General features: G+C 35.5%; 1 protein-coding gene across 1 annotated transcript; it reads right to left on the bottom strand.

Annotated features, from left to right (window-relative positions):
- Positions 1–9711: 9711 nt before the first annotated feature.
- On the bottom strand, positions 9712–19800 carry LOC134542315 (GS homeobox 1-like). The gene is made up of 3 exons (XM_063386464.1): positions 19317–19800; positions 13662–13888; positions 9712–9900 (listed from the first exon to the last, which is right to left on the bottom strand). The coding sequence occupies exons 1-3, from the start codon at positions 19798–19800 to the stop codon at positions 9712–9714; spliced, it is 900 nt and encodes a 299-aa protein (XP_063242534.1).
- Between the last annotated feature and the right edge of the window lie 598 nt (positions 19801–20398).

Consider the following 20398-nt stretch of genomic DNA (forward strand, 5'->3'; position numbering starts at 1 on the left):
GCACTAAGCTACAAGACCGCGAGCAAGGATGGGATGAGCTTAAAAGGTGAACGGAAATTATCTTTAAAGAAAATTGCAATAGAATTGAACAATTTTGGCCTTGGTATGAAATCAATCCGTTTTGATCCAGTTGCATTAAACGACGAAATAAATTATAATTTTTTATTAAGACTAAAATTTCGTAGTCATGAGAAATAAAAAGGTTGGGGGGGGGGGTGATAGCGATAGATGGTGAGATACAAAATATTTTAAAGATTCTAAATTTAAAAAAAAAATAATTTTACACCAATATGTTGAATTAATTTTTTTTGGAATTAAAGCTTGCGCACTTTTGACAAGTTTTATTTTCTCTTGGTTCGAATCAGTTTAAATAAATTCCCTTGAATAAGTGGAATCCTACCGTTTGTTTCTGTAACCTAATTTTAATGTTACATCAGTGGATTACACTTATTTTCTTCAATCTCAGGTGTCCATAGTTTAGTTACTTTGGTAAGCCGTCAACCACCTGTCGGGAGAATTTTCATTTTCTAAATTTTAACTGATTCAAATCTAAGAGACTTACCAGAAGGCAGCGTGTAGCGGCTCCGCTTTAAATGCGCAGAGTATTAGGGAAACTGTCGCATTGAACGATTCTCTGCGTTCTCGACCGCCGACAATGGAAGGACACGTTGTAGCGATGTAGGGATAAGCATTCGTAGGTCTTTAAATCGCGAGCCCTATTTCAAGCATCTGCGGTGATTGACAGCGTGAACAGTTTCCGATTCGTTAAAAAAAAAGAAATAGAAAAGGGAATGTAAGGGGGTCTTACAGAGAAAGAGGCCAGCTCTCGAAACCCGCGGTGAGGGACGAAGAGGCAAAGAGAACACCGACACAATTCGCCCGACGCAATAAGTGTCGGGAAGCTGGATTGTATTGGAGGACGCCATCTTGACAAGTGTGAAATTACCATGAAATATTTATCCACTTCTGTCGGGGGTTGGAGAAGGGGCGGGAAGGGGGCGAGGATGCACCCCGCGGGGGAAAACACAAAAGCTTCGCGCGTCCTGCGGAAGAGTGCGCTGGCATCGGCAGGACAAAAAGCACCCGTAGGCCAGGGACATTGCTCCCGCCGGCTATTGACAAATAATTATCAACGCTCTCGCAGCGGTGAAGAGGGCCGGGAGACGATGGTGAGGTGGTTGGCAGGGGGGTTGTAGAGGGTTGGCGCGCCACAAGGACGAACCCAGGACCTCGCTGAAAGCGAGCTCCGCGGACTACAAGCCCGAAAAACAGCTGAGAATCGCGTGAAATTTTCGCCGAGGGGCGCACCCGCCAGATGGAGGTGCTCTCCAGCTTTTGTGCGCGGCTTTCACAAGCAATTTAACACGATTTAGCACGAACGGGAAAACTGTTTTACAGGAACTCTTTTGAGAGAGGGCCTTCTTTTATTTTTCCCCCCCTTCCACCGGCCATAATAACATAACGCGGTTATTTAGTCAAGGTATGCTATAAATAATTATCCAAGTGACATGCGTGATATTGGCTATGTTATTGCGTAGCTTATCCTCAGGTTCGTAAAAGATTCAAGCAGTATTTTTTTCTGAGCCATTTGAACATTTTTTGAAAACTTTCCTCAGTTACTGTTTTCTACTTTATTAAAGGTCATCTGGAAATATTACCACCATAACGACTTGAATAGAAAAGCGACGTCTGTTCTTTGTTTAAAGAGAGAATGGTCCAAAAATTATATATATTTATATCAATTTCTGATTGAATAACTGTCTTATGTCAAAAAATTGTAGGTCAGTATATTTGGTTTTATTTTGATTAAAAGATTATTTATAAACAGAAATTGGGCAATACACGTTTTTTTTACTTTTTTTACGAATTCGAAAGTCCTTAAGCTTGAAATTATGTGAATAGGTTTACCTTATGCTAAAGAGTCAAATAACTTTTATTTTTTAATTTTAGGTTTTTAACTGTTGTGATAACCCTTAAACATAACTTATTTGTGACGATGATACCTGTAGAAGTAGACTACGGTTTGATATCATGTGAAATTGACATATTTGTAACAGAAATATGGCTTCTGGTATAATTATACAGCCTAGCTATGATTCCCAAAATCCACTCACTCAGTGACTGATCACTGTATATCTAAAAACAAAAGACTTTGATAGCCAACATAGGTGCATAGGTTCGTCGTCGGTCATATAGCACAACTAAGAAAATATATTTGGCGCTCTTCATATGTAATCTGCAGTGCACGTGTCATATGTTCTGTCTGTAGACTTCCGTAGCGAAGCACGGGTACATCAACTAATATTACGTTAAGTACACAAATATTTAGTATTCAAAATACTTTATATTCAATTAAATTTTATTCAAAGCAAAATATTTCAGGAATGGTAACCATAAATTTAAACTCTAGCATCGTTGTTGAAAACAAAACAACTGAATTATGTGTCTACGAGTTAAAGTGCAATAAAAAATGATTGATCAGCACTGCCAAGAACGTATGTAACAAAATATAAATTGTTTATTCTCAAACAAAAATTCAACGTTATTATCTGTGTTAAATTATATTTATTTAAAAGTAATATTTGCGATTATGCTCACATATTATTTTCTTTCTGACTCCTTAGATCTATATTCATATTCGAGGAACTATTAACAATAGAATTCTTAGTGATTTGAATTTGAGAAAAAGTTGATTCAACTATCACTTTTAAAAATACTTCGTGTGAACATAATTGAGCAGCAATATTTCGTGAAGAGTACACAGTTCATTAGAGCCCTACGGCAAAATGAAATAAAAAATTCTGTTACTGTAGTCGTATTTGATGTAAAACCACTACGAAATTTACATTCTTATTCATGAAATTGTTCGGCTCTTTGTAGGCGTCAATCAGATTTTTGTTCAACACTTTATGCAAATTTAAAAGACCGCAATACATTTATCAGAATAACTGTGATGAAAACACTTATCAACAGAATAAATATTTCTCTTGTTGCGTATCCATTGACCTGATTTCTAAAGCGTTACGCTCATTTAGCGAGGGACTTAAGTTTGACCCCAACCTCTGACATTTCTACAACTTATGAGCTTCGAGTCAATTTTCAGTTTGTTCCGAGCCCAATATAATCTTGAAGGTACCGTTCTTTCATAACGGTGCAATTTTGAATCACTACTTTAGCTTCATAATTTTCTGTATTGTTCTTTTATGATCCATATGAAATAAATAGGAAACATTAAAAAATATCTTATACTGTTTCATGAGCTGCACGATAAACGGTATGAGCCTGATGAAGGGAACAGATCTCAGTTCCTGGAACGTCGCAACTGTTTTGTCTTTGGAAGCATACGGTGTTCGTTTGGGCTGTAGTCGTTGTGTTATCAGAATACGTGTTTAATTTCATCGCTGTGTTTGCAAATACACCGCTGTATGGTCAGTGTGTGGTCCAGATTATATGTTTAGTATCATCGTTTGGTTCCTCTGTCTGTCTCTGTGTTCTCCAAAGTTGTTGTTTGTCTGTGTATAGGTACTATTTCATTTTTTTTGTTGTTATAAATGTCTAGTCGTTGTCAGCCCACTTTGTTAGTCGGTGTTGTTACATTGTTCTAATAACTATCACGTAATCTTCTCTGCTGTCTTAACATTTAACATTTGACATCTGCTGATTTTGGCTTTATCACCTTTCTTTGTCAAATATTCGGGTTTTTTCTATGACATACAGTGTAAAATAGCAATGGTGTATGTCCAAAATAGTTATTTAAATCAATATTTCAGTTACAAGAATTTTTCATAGAACGAAAAAAAAATGTTTGCAGAAATTTATTTTTGTTTTGATACAGTTTTAGGTCGCACAGTAACGCAAAGAGGTCTCAAGTGAAGGGACCTTCAAGATTATAGGAGGCTTTTACAAACCACTGGGGACATTGCTCATAAATATGAGAGATGCCGTGTGGTTGGGTTTGAACCCACGACCCTCGTGTTCACAAGTGTGACTCGTTATCGATTACAGCAAAGAAGACACAGACTAATTTTTATCAGACTTTGACAATTGTGTGTGGTACCCATGATAAAATATAATTTTCCAGGGAGATTTATTTTTTCTTAGATAGTAACCGAAGCTGAATCCATCGATAGTATAACAAAAGATGAGATTACATGATACGTTACTTAAATACCGGAGGAGACACGTCATGATATTGTTAGGATTTACTGCGGGGTTCGTAAAGGATAGCCCAAATAAATATTTTATATTACTACACAGTTTTATTGATGGCCACTACTTATGTCACAAATAATCTTCTAAAATGGCAAATAATCAATTGCACTTAAAAATAATGTTGCTTCCCCAGTCACTCGTTTCTTACAATCCACACACCTCGCTGGGCCGCACCTCTGGCGCAACTCTCGCCGCAGCACCCCTCGTGGGTCTCCGCTGCGGGACTCCGTCACCGCATTCCGCCGCCGCCGACGCACTTGCCAACGCCAAGGATCCGCTTGACGCCTCGCTCGGAACTTCGCTCGGGACTCCGACGCACCCGCGACACTATCGCCCGGAACTGAACTCTTCGCCCTGGAACCTTCTTCCAGGGACTTCGCCGCTTTATCGCCCGGAAACTTCGCCGCGGGAAAACTCCCGACTCCACTGAACTCCTGCTCTGGAACCTTCGTCCAAGGACTTCGCCACTCTGCCGCACCCGCGGCACTATCGCCCCGGAAACTCCGCCGCGGGAGAACTCCCGGCTGAACTCCGACTGACTCTCCACTGCCCTCGGAGGCCGGCGTCCCGGGCTTATGTATCACAGGCGCCGCTTCTCGAATTCACCAGCGTGGCTGGGGCCAATCGCGTCATTACGTGCCGACCCGACGGAAGAAATCTCTCGAAACACGTGTCGGCGGCTCGCGTAGCTCCGAAGCTGTGAGGTGTCAGGTGTCTTAGCATTCAGCGCCACGCGGTGAGCCGGGGAAAGGAGGGGGGAAGCGGTGACCCAGGTGCGCGCAGCACATCTCATGTTACAGCGGCCACCTGTCAGCCAGCTAGCGCTGCACCTGCCTCTGTCGCGGCCTTGCTCACGTTCGTAACAATATCAAAGACTTCAGGTACATTAGCAACCCTTAACAAAAAGGAAAGTCCATTAAATGTAAGTAATTTACACATGAAAAAAATAATTTATTTTATTTATTTACAGTTCCATTAGTACAAATCTTTTAAAAATTTTTACACAATTTGCCTTTAAATATTTTTTTTTTTACAAAATATATTTTACTTTATGCATCAGAAGAAAAAATCACAGTGTTTATTATTACTAACAAATTATTTTTTACGTCTGTATACTACATTGGATATTCACTTGGTAAAATTAGTAAGGCTGGCGTTGCACTATGCTTTACTGCAGATGCAGCTACAACTATCGCAGCGTTATTTTAACCGCTTTTCTTAGGGCTCTCAATGCAGGTCTCTTAAGACTGCACTAAGAAAATTTATCAGATCGAACATGTAAACAAGTGATTTAGAAGAAATTATCCTGTCGAAACTGGAAACCGTCCTGGTTAAACCACATAGTGTAACAACGGCCTAAAGAACTACTTTTTACATAGTGACGACCAATAATGGACATTTTCATTGGATCGGTGCTAGTAATTAAGCACCTGTCTAATTGAATGTTAAGAAAGGCACAGATTATATTAGGATATCACTTTACAGGCAGATACATTATTTTGTATAATTTTTGCAAGATATTTCTTTTCATACGTTCATGCCCATACAACATACTAACACACTATTTACACACCTCACATAATCCCACATTTACATACATTTTTATACTTTTTATTCCTTACTGTTGGACGGTGATATATCTATAAATTGATACTATAATCATTTAATTAAAAATTACGTTTGAAATCGGTTCTTAAAAAATTTTGTTGACCCAAATTGAGATAGTTTTCTTAAGTTGCATAGCCATGTTTTCTACACGAATCACACAAGAAATGCAATAAATGCAATAAATGGTCTATAAAAATAACTTAGGCTAATTTATTTTAAAGTTAACATTTTTAAAGTAAAAAAAAAATTATGGTCTTAAATATTTACTACTATGTACTATTGACTGAAACAAATCAATGAGCTCGGTGTTATGTTATGTTGATATTTTTTTTTTTTCGATTTTACTATTATTTTTGGGCAAAATTTATAATTTTTTTTTCATGAAAACACTCTTTCATTTGCTGTTCTGTCGCAAATATTTTAAACCTGTATGTGCTTATTTAAATATAATATGTATGAAATGTAGTGCGAGTGTTTGAAATAACAAACATTTGCTCGACTTTTTACACCCATTATATAAAATTTTGTGGACATCTGTTGAAAATATTTAAAATAAAAAAAATATCCAAGGAGTGTAACGACTTAAAATTTCAATAATAGTAGTGACAATAGTACGAAAAAAAAATTAAATGGTGTGTGAGACTCAACTTTAAGGAAAAACTTCCAAAAATACTTATGAAAAACATATTTTTTGTAAGTGTAGGCTACTGTGTAAAGAAAACAACTTTTTCATGATACAGCTACATTTAAAGTTCTGAACGAGAGTTCTTTTTCTTAAATTAAAATGTTGGTAAAAAATTTTTTTAAAAAATCATTATGGTGGAATTTAAATACTAATCGAGTCTGTTTCAAGTAAATTAAAGTTTGTACTACGATTTTGACTAACGAAACGTTATTGTTCTTTATCAAAGTGTACCTACGTTAACCCAATTGAAAATTGAATTAAAACAAATTATTTTCATGGTGGCAAAAGCAATTTTGCCAGCAAGTAGCAATTAGTATAAATTTTTCATAATTTTTACCAATTTTTGGCTTAGTGAGTGTTACATGACTGATTTTTAGTACTCAATCTGCTTCATAAAGTTCACTTACTGGCTGAAAATAAGGCAGACAAAATGTTTTACGTCTTAGGAGTGAGAAAAATGCAAACATTCGCTAAAGTATCATTAAATAAAAATCGAAGTACCAACTGAAATTAAGTAAAATAAATCTTACGTAATTTTGCCTGTATGAGACAATGCTTTTCTGTCAGAATTCAGTACAACCTTTTTTTATTTTATTACTTTACAAATTCATTGGATCAAAATAAGTAATTGGTTCATTAAATATTTTTATCTTTTGTGCAAGAATTTGGATGGATGTAATATAGTTGTTTTAAAGCCACCAAAAATTAGTCATCATGCATTTAACAAAGGCACTTTTACCAGTCTGCATTTCAGTGGTATTTTCGTTGTAATTTCTGTGGTATCAGATTTTCACTTCTGTGTTCATCTCTATTGTCTCCGTTGTGTCGTCCAGAGTTCTTTGCCAATGGTTTAGTTTTACTGACTTTTTTCTGTGGAATTATATATTAGTAACCCTTTTTACTACAGATAATAGGGTTTCTTGTATGTTATTTTAACTTATTTGTATATATTTGTTTTCAATATTTGGTATTCTGCGACAGCAACATGCCTTAAGTGGGCTTATGTCTATGGTTACTAAACGAGCTACTTTCGCACAAAGCAAATTTTTAAATAAAACACGGTAATAATTATAAAAATAAGTTATTTATTTTTGGAATCCTAAGCATATTTTCCTGCACTACGTAGCAGACTATTGTACTAATGAGCGAGTTACATTAGCTAAAACTTTACAATATATGTTAACCTTTTTAAAAAAACTGCGTAAAAGCTATAAACAAGAAAATTCAGAATTTATATCTTAGTCTCCAAGTATTACCAGCAAATTAGGTAAAATTTTATTTCAGGAATTCTTAAGAAATTCTTTAATTCATCGGTTTTTTTCTGCTCAAATATACAGGAAAGTTTTCCCAATTAAAATCCAAAATTAATACATTTATTAATTTTTAATACGATATAGAAGCACATGTGTTTGTTGTTTCAATGCGATATTAACAACATGTTTACTAAAATGTTAAAAGAAATTATGTTTATTGCGCCTTAGTTATTAAATAATGAATTAAATAAGTTAAATTGTGAATACATCTGAATAAATTATTTTAAGCCGCTACTGTACCTCATACACAAGTTAGGTATTTTCACATATTCATACAAATAATTATGATAAATGACAATAATGTCTTCCAAAACTTAACAAACCTTATTACAATTAAGTAATGTAATTAAGTTTATTTTACCGTTAATTTTATAGTTTTCACTTACTTTCAACACGATTTGTATCTTTTGCAGTTTCACTTTACCAAAAATGCAATGCTTTCACAGTAAAGAAAGTGATATTTTGTAAACATTTATTGACTCATAATTAATGTATTAAAAATATATTATTTTAAAACATAAATCTTTCTAAAGATATAGTTAAAATACTTTTCGATTTAGCCACAAGTATCTGTTTTATGGGGCACAAAATTATATTTAGCTAAAAGTCCTAGTGACTGAACCACAGTATCAAAATGGTACAGTAATGCATTATACATTTCAAAAAAATATTATGCAGTGCAGTTATTCATCCCAATAATAAAATTATTATTTTTTTGAATGCTTTCACTTTCAGTGGCCTGGCACTTTAAGGCACGCTACCATATAAGTAAGATTACTAAGTGATCATTAAGGCGTGAACTTTATTTCCCGTGGCACAAAAAATTTGCATTAGCTACTTCGAGACACGCTAGTTAGGATTTGGAACATAATATCGTAATTATTTAAGAGAGTATAAAAGGTTCCATAAACTAAAATAAGAACTATACATAATCATTCTGAATCCAAAAACGAGAAACACGAATTTTTAACACACATAGTTTTTTTTATCCTGAATTGCGATTTTTAATTTTCACGTAAGAACATTATTATACAAAAACAATTTCATCCAAACATGTATTTTAAATTTCTTATCAGCACACTATAAACTCAGAATGTTGAAAATTTTTATGTAAGTTTATTGAAAAGATAGAACTTAAAAAATTTATAGAAACTTTCATTTCCACACTTTAAAATTTTTACCTCATAAACTCACAAAGAACGCTGTTCACAAAATTTCCTGGGATCTTCGTGAGTTTACTGATGTATTCGTGAATTTATATTTGCCATATTTACTTCATTTGAGCATTTACCCGTAAGAATCGTCTTGGAGTGTAAACAAAATCTTTGAAAAATAAATTTAATCTGCAACAAAACAGTCGTCTTCCTTCTACGTGCTTTTTATTTCTCCCTCCGGTTTTTTTTCCACCGGAACACAGAACTTGAAAGTGAGAGCCCAGCAAATAGTTTCTACGGAGATATGATTATTCGAAACTATGAAGTATTTCCGATGCGTTCTTCATGGAAAGTTTTTTTTTCACTATCATTTCTAGCATTTCGTGAGTTATTAATTTTTTTCTTTGGGAAATTACACATTTATTTTATGTAGTGTTTAAATTAGTTCAGGAAACACTGACATTAAAAACGTAAACCACGACTTTTTTTTTTTCATTTTTCATTCGCAAATAAGTCTTTTTTTTTAGGAAGGACTGGATTCCTCCGGCCGTGAGGCGTGTCGAGCGAGGGAAAGCTGTCCGCACCAGAGGGTGGCGGCGAGTCAGTGCGGCGGCGGCTCCGGCTCGGCGCGGTGCTCGCCCCCGGGGGCGGCGGGCTCCTCCGCCCTGGGCCTCTTGGCGGCCGACGAGCAGGACCGCAGGCAGCAGCACCGGCCCGCCGCCCCCGGGGAGGCGGCGTGTCAGTGCGGCGGCGTCGGCTCGGCGCGGTGCTCGCCCCCGGGGGCGGCGGGCTCCTCCGCCCTGGGCCTCTTGGCGGCCGACGAGCAGGACCGCAGGCAGCAGCACCGGCCCGCCGCCTCGGAGCCCTGCGCCGCCCCCGCCTCCTCCTTCTTGTGCTTCACCCGCCGGTTCTGGAACCAGATCTTCACCTGCCGACACGCCAGCGCAAGATACTTCACTTACACGGTCTCGTCTGTATGGTTACAGGACAAAATTAGCAAGGGCATACGCAGGGAGTGAGCCTTCTCCCCTTTCCTTTAAATACCAATATATACATTTATACACACATATATATAAATGAGAGCGTGTTTTTTTAAATACTCGCTAGAGACGTGTAATATTCAAACTCGTTAACGAGCAATGTGTGTTCTCATGTTGCAACTACACTTACGCAAATTGTTGTTTTCAACTAAATTTCTGGACGCGAATCACTCGTAGTTTCCGTACCCGCCGCTAGGATTCGATGCCGGAGCAGCTACGTCGACTATAGTATAGTTTGATTTGCAGAGCAAAAGGTTCAACTATATAAAAAATGGCTCCGATAAAATGCGAGAAAAAACTTGAAAAAATACCAAACCCAGGAATTGTACTTGCTTTTCGACAAGGTTTAGTTTTATTTAAATACTACATATCGTGTTAAAATTCACTAAACAGTTAATGAAGAAATTCTGCATACGCTCATAGTATTTTCTTTTAGTAAGTATTAACAAGCAGCAAGCATTTTGATTTAATTAATTATTTTGTACATATGCCATTTATAGTTTGTACTGTATGTCATAGGGAAAACCCGAAGAACGAACAAAGAACGATGAATACTTGCAGAAACACACAGAAAACAAGCTAAAATCAGCTGATGCCAAATGTTAAATGTATAGACACCACAGATATTGCAGTACAGAAAAACACAGTAGGCTGACAATTACGAGACATTCGCAATAAAAAAACAGTTAATACAGACAAACAACACCCTTGGACAACAAGCGACAGATGAACCCAACGATGATACCGAACAGATAATCGGGACAACACACGAACAATACAGCGACGTATTTGCGAACCCAGCGATGAAATTAAACATGTATCTGATAACACAGCGACGACATTCCAAACTAAATCATTAGGCTTCCCAAGACAAGTATTTTGCTGTGAACAATCAGACTCAATTGTACTTGAAATATTTTTTTAATATATGTAACATCTACTAGAAATATGCTTTTCACGTCGTAACTTCTTATGAACTGTCCAGTTCACCGTAGTCCCTAGAAAACACAAAATTAAAAAAAAAAAAAAAAACGAACATACCAGCTATTTCCAATAACCAAAATAAAGTATTAATACAAGCTAAGTCAACAATATTACTGGCATGTAGTTCAACTAAATAAATATGTGTCTAAATTGGTACTGTAAAAGACTATACCTGCTTATTCACCGAAAGGGTCATATCAAAGAAATGTTAATTATTTCTTGAACCCTTTTAATTCATTAAATAAAAAAATTGTTTAGAAAGAAGAATAAATTTTTTCGCATATATTTAAGTAATTATTTGCCATTACTATTATAAATTAAGGTATTATCCTGTAAATTTAAACCTCCCTTGGATTTGTTTTTGGGTCACAAATTATCTCAACTGATACTAACTAAATCTTGTTTTTTGAGGTTTTAAAAAATACGCAAGGGTTCATAATTACGAAGCTTTGCGTGAGTGTTTGCAGCTTTCAGATGATATTTAGTTATTTTATTTTGAGAAAATTTGAGACGAAGCATGGAATACAAGAAAGGCCTTGGACTAACTTTATATAAATAGCCCTGAAATATTAGTAACGAGTAGAAAATAAAAAAAAACATCAAACCTGCTTACCCTTAAAAAACTTACATATAAGTGGCAGACTTTGTGTAATACAGTGGTTCATATCGCCTGTATCATTTACAATTGCAGAAACAATAAAGTTGGTTAACACATTACTTTGGTTGACAATTTAAATATAAAATAATAACCAAGTAGTTAATACTATCGTTCATTACCACTTATATGCAATAATGATCTATTTCTTATATACAAAAATCATTGGTTGTTTGTTCGTTTGTATTATATGTGCTCACGCATAGTTCATCCGATTGAGTTGAAAATTGGCACACTTGACCTTCGAAACAAGGAGAATGTCATTGTTTAGAAGAGATTTCGATAAAACCAACCCTCGAAGAAGAATTTAATAATTTTTGATGAAATTTCATTTTATTGGTGACGCTTTATTCCTCTACATGGCAACGGGCTTTTTCATTGTTGATACCTTCTGCGTATTCATGTCAATTTAGTATGACGCGTGAGTAGTATCGGATAACTATACCAGTAAATATTTTATGAGAGTTCCTCATTTCTATGGTCCTAATACTAATGGTAGAAATATAGAGTGATAGAAAGACATACAGAGATATAGGTAGATATGAAGAGATATAGAGGAATAGATGGAGAGATATAGGGGAGAGATAAAGATATAGAGGATAGAGAGAGTTAGTGCTATGGAGAGGTATATAGATATAGAGATTTTTTTAGTGATGTGGAGTGATATATACAGAGAGAGTTAGGGACAAAAAGAGAGAGATATAGTGAGATACATAGGTATGTATAGAGAGAGATGTATAGAGATGTTTTTTGTATGTAAACCTATTTAAAACTAATTACGAAAAATTGAAGGAGGTATTGCAACGCATGCTGGGCATTAGCTTAGTATAAAGCCTTAAGAATTAAAAAAAAATCATTGTATTTACTTATTACATTTAACACGCCAGATTCAATAAGAAGAAAACATCTGCAATTTTGGCCCAACTATACCATTCATGTGCCAGTCATTTGCTTACTATTTTAAATCATGTATGGTTTTATATCTAAAATGTGTTTACAAGTAAGGTTTATCGCAGCTCACAAATTTCGGCTGGACATCTTTCGTTAGACATATGTTAATGTATACTAGTAAAGAAATATACAATATTTTATTTACGGTAACTTACTGCCTACACGCCATTACACGTGTTCAATTTGCAAATAAGTCATTTCGTATTGGGGCTACATATTTGGTAAGTCTGCTGCGAAACCTGCGTACGTGCTCCAACTAATGATTAGAAAGTTAGTATGTTATTTAGAGTTGTGGCGAAAGCAATACTACGAAATATTCACTAAAATGCAAATAAACCGTAAGTAAGCAGTGTTCCGATATTAATTGGTCACATTTCCAGTTTTCAGCGTTTTCTGGCGGTGAAAAACATGGCATGTATTCTTAAAGACGAACAGTGGACAATCTTACACTCCACTTCCCTTTAAGTCGATTCGGATTCATTTTTTCGGCAGGGTGGAGTCTGAATTGTTCACAAGTGGAAGATATAACAGACTTGGCCGTAAGCCAGCAGGATTTTCTGAGGGGGAGAGGAGGAGTTCCCGCTCACCCAACCATCACACCCCGTCACTGCTCCTTCTCATCGTTCCACTATCTCCACCAACTCGTACTTCTCTTAGTGCTCTCCTTTTCAACGAGCTCAGTTCTAATACAAAAATGCATTCGTCCTCTCATCACTTCCTCTCATCATATACCCTCATTATTTCCACCCATTCTTTCCCCGCATTGATACTCTCATTCGTACTCTCATTCTATCCTCTCATTCTTTCCCATCGTTCGTACAAATTCTTTCCCCTCTCATTCTACTTCATTATTCTCTACCATCGTTTTCTACCCTCATTCTTTACCAGTTTTCTTTTCTCTCTTTCTTTACCCTCTTTATACTCTGAATCTTTCTACTCTGATAGTTTCTACTCTGATACTTTTCTCTCATCCTTTCGTCTCATTCTTTCCTCCCACTCATGCCTCTCATCGACACAGTCACTCACTGGCGCCCAGTCGCGTGGCCGGCGGGTCGTCACCTGCTTCTCGGAGAGGCGCAGGCAGGTGGCGATCTCGATGCGGCGCAGGCGCGACAGGTACATGTTGGCGGCGAACTCGCGCTCCAGCTCCAGCAGCTGCGTGCTGGTGAAGGCGGTGCGGATGCGCTTGCTGCTGCTGCTGCTGCCCCCGGCGGCGGCGGGTTGCTCCTCGGCCGCCTCCCGCGGGCTGCGGCTGCCCTCCCGGCCCCCGGGGCTCCTCGACGACGCTACAAGAGTTGCGCGCGCGCACTCTACAACCCGCGTGGTGCCATGCCGCCTCACTGGCCATCCCTTGCAGACATCCACGCCAATCAGCCCTGTCGTTAGTTACAGCGATCATTGCAATCAAAAATAACCATCGCAACTTTGTAAACAACGTAACTGAGGAAGCAAAAACTTAAAAACAACGTAACTTCGAAACTGGAAACTTAAAAAAACTTAACTTAGAAAACAGTAACGTAAAAGCATCTTCAACTTAGAAACATATGAAGTTTGAAAACCACAACTTGGTAACATCGTAACTTAGTAAACAATAACTGAGAAACGTTAAATTAGTGTACAACGTAGAAACACCGCTTATTTAAAAAAAACTTATAAACATTGAAACATAGAAAATATTCGCTAAGATCTATCGTGAATTGTAACTGTCACAAATTCTAAACACGTACCTAACTCTGAAACATAGCCGAAGCGTAGTACGGACAGCGGGCTCAATTCCGACTCCCTATGCACGAATCGCGAGCACAAAATCGGTGACCACGTATTCGGATCCTACTGTAATCTTAGAGGTATTGACCTCCGTGCATCGCAGTAGTACGTAAACTTTATTTTTAATTTATTTAAACTCTCTGGTAATTCACCATGATAATGTCCTACTAGACGTAAATATATTTAAAATGCATCAAGGTTAATTTCCGTATTTTTTTTTGGGAAACTGTAGAGCCTATAGGTATGTAGGGCATTTCAATAATATTAAGTGCAGACAAGTAGTATGATTATTATTTAATTCACTATAAAAGCCATTATACTATCACTACAGTTAATTGAGTGTAAATAACTCACACTCACCTTTTTGTTCAATTGTGAATTACTTAAGTTGATATTGTAACTTTTTTAATTACTGAGTAATAGTAATTTACTATTGGTTCAATGTTAGTAAATATTATAAATAAAATTTGCAGTTTAGAAAATTAATAAAAATATTTTACATTTTATTTTCCATTATTCAATTGTACAAACAGTTATACTATTTGCATTTACAACAGTTTGAACCAACGACATACACTTCATCAATAAGTTGTCCTCTTGATAATACTTACAAACCAAGGTTAAATTTATCTTATTCTTTTATATTAGACAACTACTAGAAAAATCTGATCTGCATACAAATTATCGTGTTAATTACCAGGATTTTAGAACGACCCATCTACTACAAATGTCTTATATCAAAGTTTATGTAATTCAGCATATTTTACTAAATCAGTATGTCTTAACTTCACAATTCTATTGAAGGTAAAACTAACTAAAACGGAAATTACTCCGGCTAACTAGTTTCAGTCTTTGAGCTTGGATCCTTTAAAATCAAGACTTCTGGGTTAAGAGTAAAACTGACTATTTAAAATTAATCATTTTGAATAAAAATGTCTTACTTCAAAGATAATTAGTATTTGTTTTTAGTAGTAAATATTATGCGTTTCATGAAATTATTTTGTTAAAATCACTATTTAATAACTTACATTTTATGCAGTTGGCGTTATTGCAGATGCGTACATGTAACTTAAACTTAACTGCGAGTCTTCACACACGAAATCGCTCCTTAATATATAACTAAATTTATATGATTAAACATACGCATTTTTGAACAAATGGATTCTTAATATCAAATCTAGTATCAATTTTATCACATTTGTAATTGCACGAGCATTATGCTTAAACAAACAATGGAGGATCATATATGAACGTTCTTGAATCATGTTATTACCTAATATCCTCAGAGTCTTATAGCCTTGTCATAAACGACTTTTCCATGAACATAAATTTTTTTGTTGGATAGAACCGTTTTAAATAGTTTTCTTGTTCTTTTTACGCATAAAATGCTGTAGTATAATATAATAATAAATACAAATAATTATTACAGTTCATAAAATAAATGATATCAATAAAACAGTTAATTTTTTGAATATTTACCATTTATATTCATTAACGTACCAATTTTGATAAACTTTAATATATACGTAGCCCGTATTTCAGATTTACATGTATGCTATAATATTATTTCCAAATTCCACTAGTAAGATGTTGAAAATGTGATAAACATTGTTTTGTATTATAAAGAATGTTTTTCCTAATAGAATCACTTGGGTGGTTAAGAACTGAGCACGATTTACAAACATAAATAGCAACAACATTTTTTTTGTTTTAATTTTAAGAAGAGCTAAAATGGTCTTAATTGAAAAAAAACTTGTTTTAACAGTAATAGATGACTTCTCCGAACGAAGCTGAAGTTAAGGTGTTGAGTATAAATAATGTTATTTTTTTTACTCAAATTTATCGTTACCACTTTTCAAAATCTAACCACTAATTGTGTTTAAAGGAGTTAAGTTTGGTTTAATATAAATAAAACACATTTAGGTAAATAATATTAAATATTAAAAGTAAACATTTTAAAACCAAAAAATATTTTTCATTCAGTTATTAGACTGTTTTTACAGGTTAAAAAGGATTGCAGTTCCCATGAAAAGCAGCATTTTCAATGACGACAAATAAATCAAATGTTCAGACATCAAAATGGGATCGAATGCACGTGGGTACCTACTATATACCTTTGTCTGTTCGCAAGTACAACGTTCTCAAAATTTAGTATAAAATATTTTTATCATAGTTTTTGGATACGATTTGTGGTGAATCATCAATTCTTCGCAAAGCTGAGAAGGAAAGCATTGAGCTGTTATAGAGCTATATAAAGCTGTTATAAATTTATAATTCACGAACGAATTTGACGGCATAATATAATTTTTCATACTTATCATTGCACTTATTAAGAAGTAACCTGGACTTCGATTCTCTTGTTGACTCAAAACGGTAATTAAAAACACATAATTGGAATGTATATATTTTAAAACAAAGAATTAAATTTTAATGTAATATCTGAAAATCAATAAGCAAGAAACTAAACTACTGTAATGAGCGTTGTAAACCAAGAAGTAGGTTATTTCCGAATCCATTGTTTCAAATATATTTCATACGTTTTTGAAGTATTGAGGAAGATAACATTTAACAATTTGTTTTATATTCAAATTTATAGAACTTAATACTATCAGTTTTAAGTAAGTTCAAACAAACTTATTACGTTCTAATTCATTCACCATGGTTTTACTAATAACCTTAAAATATTAATTTTCAAAATAAAATCCTAATAGGTTATTTTTTAAATAACCAATGACTTCTTTGCAGATGCCATAGAGTTGCCACTTTCTATACCTTGAAAAAATCAACATAGGCGTAAAAATTATCTTAAAATTCTTTACATTTCTAGTAGCTCGACTGGGCCATTAGAGTATATAATTTATAGAGTATGTGAAATAGGTATATAAAACATTTTAAATAAAAATATTATTTATAGTGGGATAGTAACGGGAATATAAAAGTGTTTACCAAATTTTTTATATAAGTGGTTCATATGTAAAATTATGGCATGGGAAGTTAATATTTAGCTTTTACGGGAATATTTATGATGTACCATTGCTTGAACTGATTAATGAGGTTTGTGTGTATACTTAAATAAGTTAAATTTGAGAAAAATGTAGTAGAAAATAAGGACAGTTTCAGAGTTTTTACACGTTGAAGACCTAGCTTCTGAGTATACCTTACAACATGATTTTGTTGGTAGAGTGTGTCTTTGTACTAACATTCTTCTATGTAACTGATTTCAATTAAATATATCATATAAAATATTTAGATTATTAACTAATATATGATAATATTTTATTCTTAACGCTCGCACTAGAGCCCTAAATGGCATATTCCACGATAAATTTCTAAATATTGATGTATCAAATAGTTGTATAACAAAATGTATTTATTTTTATCATAAATAGTAAAACAAAAATGTATTTTAAAACTATTTACACATTGCCAACAAAGTTTGGTCTCAAAATGATTTCCATTTATATTTTAATAAAAATTTGTTGTATTAAATCATATATAAATACAATTGTTTTGATAATAATTGTTTACAATTGTTTACATTTTTCTAAAACTCCAAAATTTAAATATCGGCAATAGTAAATGTAGAATTGAAAAATGCAGATGATCAACACTTTTTCATTTGTTGTATTATATGAAAATAAACTTTATTAAAGTACTGACCAAATTTAACGTTTAAAATCATACTATGAGAAATCAAGTTGTGATTGGGGAAGAATAAATGAGCCAAAGTTTATTTCTATATCATATACGGTAGTGACTTAATGTAAACATTAAAAATGTCTGGCTTCCAAACATATTAACATCAGAAATGTTTACAACAAAAAAAACAATTATAGTAGAATTCAAATTCTAAATGGGATTTTTTTTGGAGTTCTGTTGAAACACACAAACTTTAGAAAGACAAGAATTGCATAATCTTTTACTACTAAAAAAATATCCCTTTAAAAGTGGAAATTTATTTTAACAATAATATATTTTAATTTTTTTTTCGTGTAATAATTAATCAAATTTCAATATTTACTCTAGAATCTGCTGAGCGTTTTTTATCATAAGCTTTATAAATACAGTAATAACTATAAAATTATAAACTAAATTAGTAACAATTCGAAAATCTGTATTATTTTACTAATTGAACCTGCACTATTAAAGATTACTTTAATATAAAAATGTTTTCTAATTAAAATATTTTAATTTTTTTTCTTGAAATATTTAATTTATCAGTGTTAAGTATTTGGTATACAGACATACTGTTATAACCTTTTGTTTGTAATGATCTTGGGTTGAGGAATGTTGTTTATCAAAAACAATAAGCTAATTAAAAAAAACAGAGCTACTTTTAAATATTTCATCAGATAATTTTGGTGGTTGATATTGTTCGTAAACATTTTAAGAATAATTTAATTACTTTATCAGAATTATCGCCATGAAAGCCAATCAATTTTATTAAATATTATTCTGAAAACTAATCACAAACGTATATACTTTACTTTAAAGTCGAAAAACTTGTAATATTAAAAATATTTTAATATTATTATTGACTTTTAATGAAAATTCGATAAGTATATAAGTGAAATTAGTGATATCATTTAGAATGGTAGCTTTTTTATGTTTAACACTCAAATATTGTGGAAAATGTACAAAAAAATACTATCTGAAACGTAATAATAAATATTTTTGCAAACAGTTTCCAAATGCGTGAAACCCTTTTAAGATGTTCCTACGTAAGAATTTTTTTGGGCTTTATAGATTTAAACTCTTTGGAATTCGATAAATAAGCGCAATTGAATGAAGCCGTTGGTATAATTTTCCTGGTTGGTAAATATTAATTACATTTTAAGTCCCATGAAGAACGTCATAACAGATTTCTACTGTAGATTCTTCATGAAACTTACAGTACAGAAAGTTGTGAAAGTGATTGAGAGAATGTGACTCTTGAGTGGTTTTTACCTGCGGAGAAGCTGTTCGGAGAGCCGCAGCGGTCGTCCTCGGAGGCGGAGGTGGACGCGGGGGCGGGTGGCTCGATGGTTGGTAGCGGGGGCGGCGGGGGCGCCGGTGGTCGTCGCGGGTTCGAGACCGGGATGGGTCGCACGACGCGCGGGTGCGCCGAAGCCGCAGCCGCCGCAGCCGCGGCCAGCGTCACGCTGCAGAAGAGCGGGTAGCCCGGGGGCGGCGGGGGCGGCGCCGCCTTGGAGTAGAGCGACGGGTGAAACGGCGGCGGTGGCCGCCCCAGCGACAGGAAGTACCCGGCGAGGGAGGGCGGGCAGAAGGTGGGCGCGCCGGCGCCGAGGAATGTCGGGGGCGGAGGCGGGGGCGGGGAAGTATGTTCGGGGGCGGCGGGTGACCTGTCCACGCCCAGCTTGCCGCCCCCGTGATGGTGATGGTGGTGGTGATTGTTGTTGATGAGCGAATCCACCAAGAAGGACCGCGACATCCTTAAAGGTGTATTTTCTCGCCGAACAACAGCGCTCAGCAAATATGCAGAAATATTCTCATTTGATTGTCTTAACCCTTAACACATGAATTCCATTTAAGCACAAGAAATTCCAAAAAAAAAATTAGATCACAGCTTGAAAGCCACACGTGACATATTCTTCCTCCGTAGCTGCAGAGTCCTTCCTTCGCGAAATGGACGCAGGCAGGTATGGTCACGCTTCTCGCGGTCCGCCGTACACGCCCCCTTCCGCACGCTAGCGAAGAAAACCACCGACTGACGACATCACCCCCCTCTGCTGTCCGGAGATCGGCTAACAACCCCCTGAAAGGCTCCCGAATTTTTTTTTTCCTTCTCTTGTGCTCACCTCCCTCCTCCTCCTCCTCCTCCTCCTCCGATATACCCCCACCCAAAGCGTAAGCGCGTTCCCCATTGCAACTTTTCCCTCCATTGTCGAGAGGGGTTGCTTTTCAACCGGTGGCAGCGCTGCAGTCGGCAGCGGCCGCCAAGCGAACTACGAGTGCAACAGCGAGCAAAGGGGGACCCGCAGAGGAAGATGGGTATGCGTCCTGGGATGGGGGACGTTGTCGGTCGAAGA

Source organism: Bacillus rossius (assembly GCF_032445375.1).
Source record: "Bacillus rossius redtenbacheri isolate Brsri chromosome 4 unlocalized genomic scaffold, Brsri_v3 Brsri_v3_scf4_2, whole genome shotgun sequence".
Lineage (NCBI taxonomy): Eukaryota > Metazoa > Arthropoda > Insecta > Phasmatodea > Bacillidae > Bacillus > Bacillus rossius.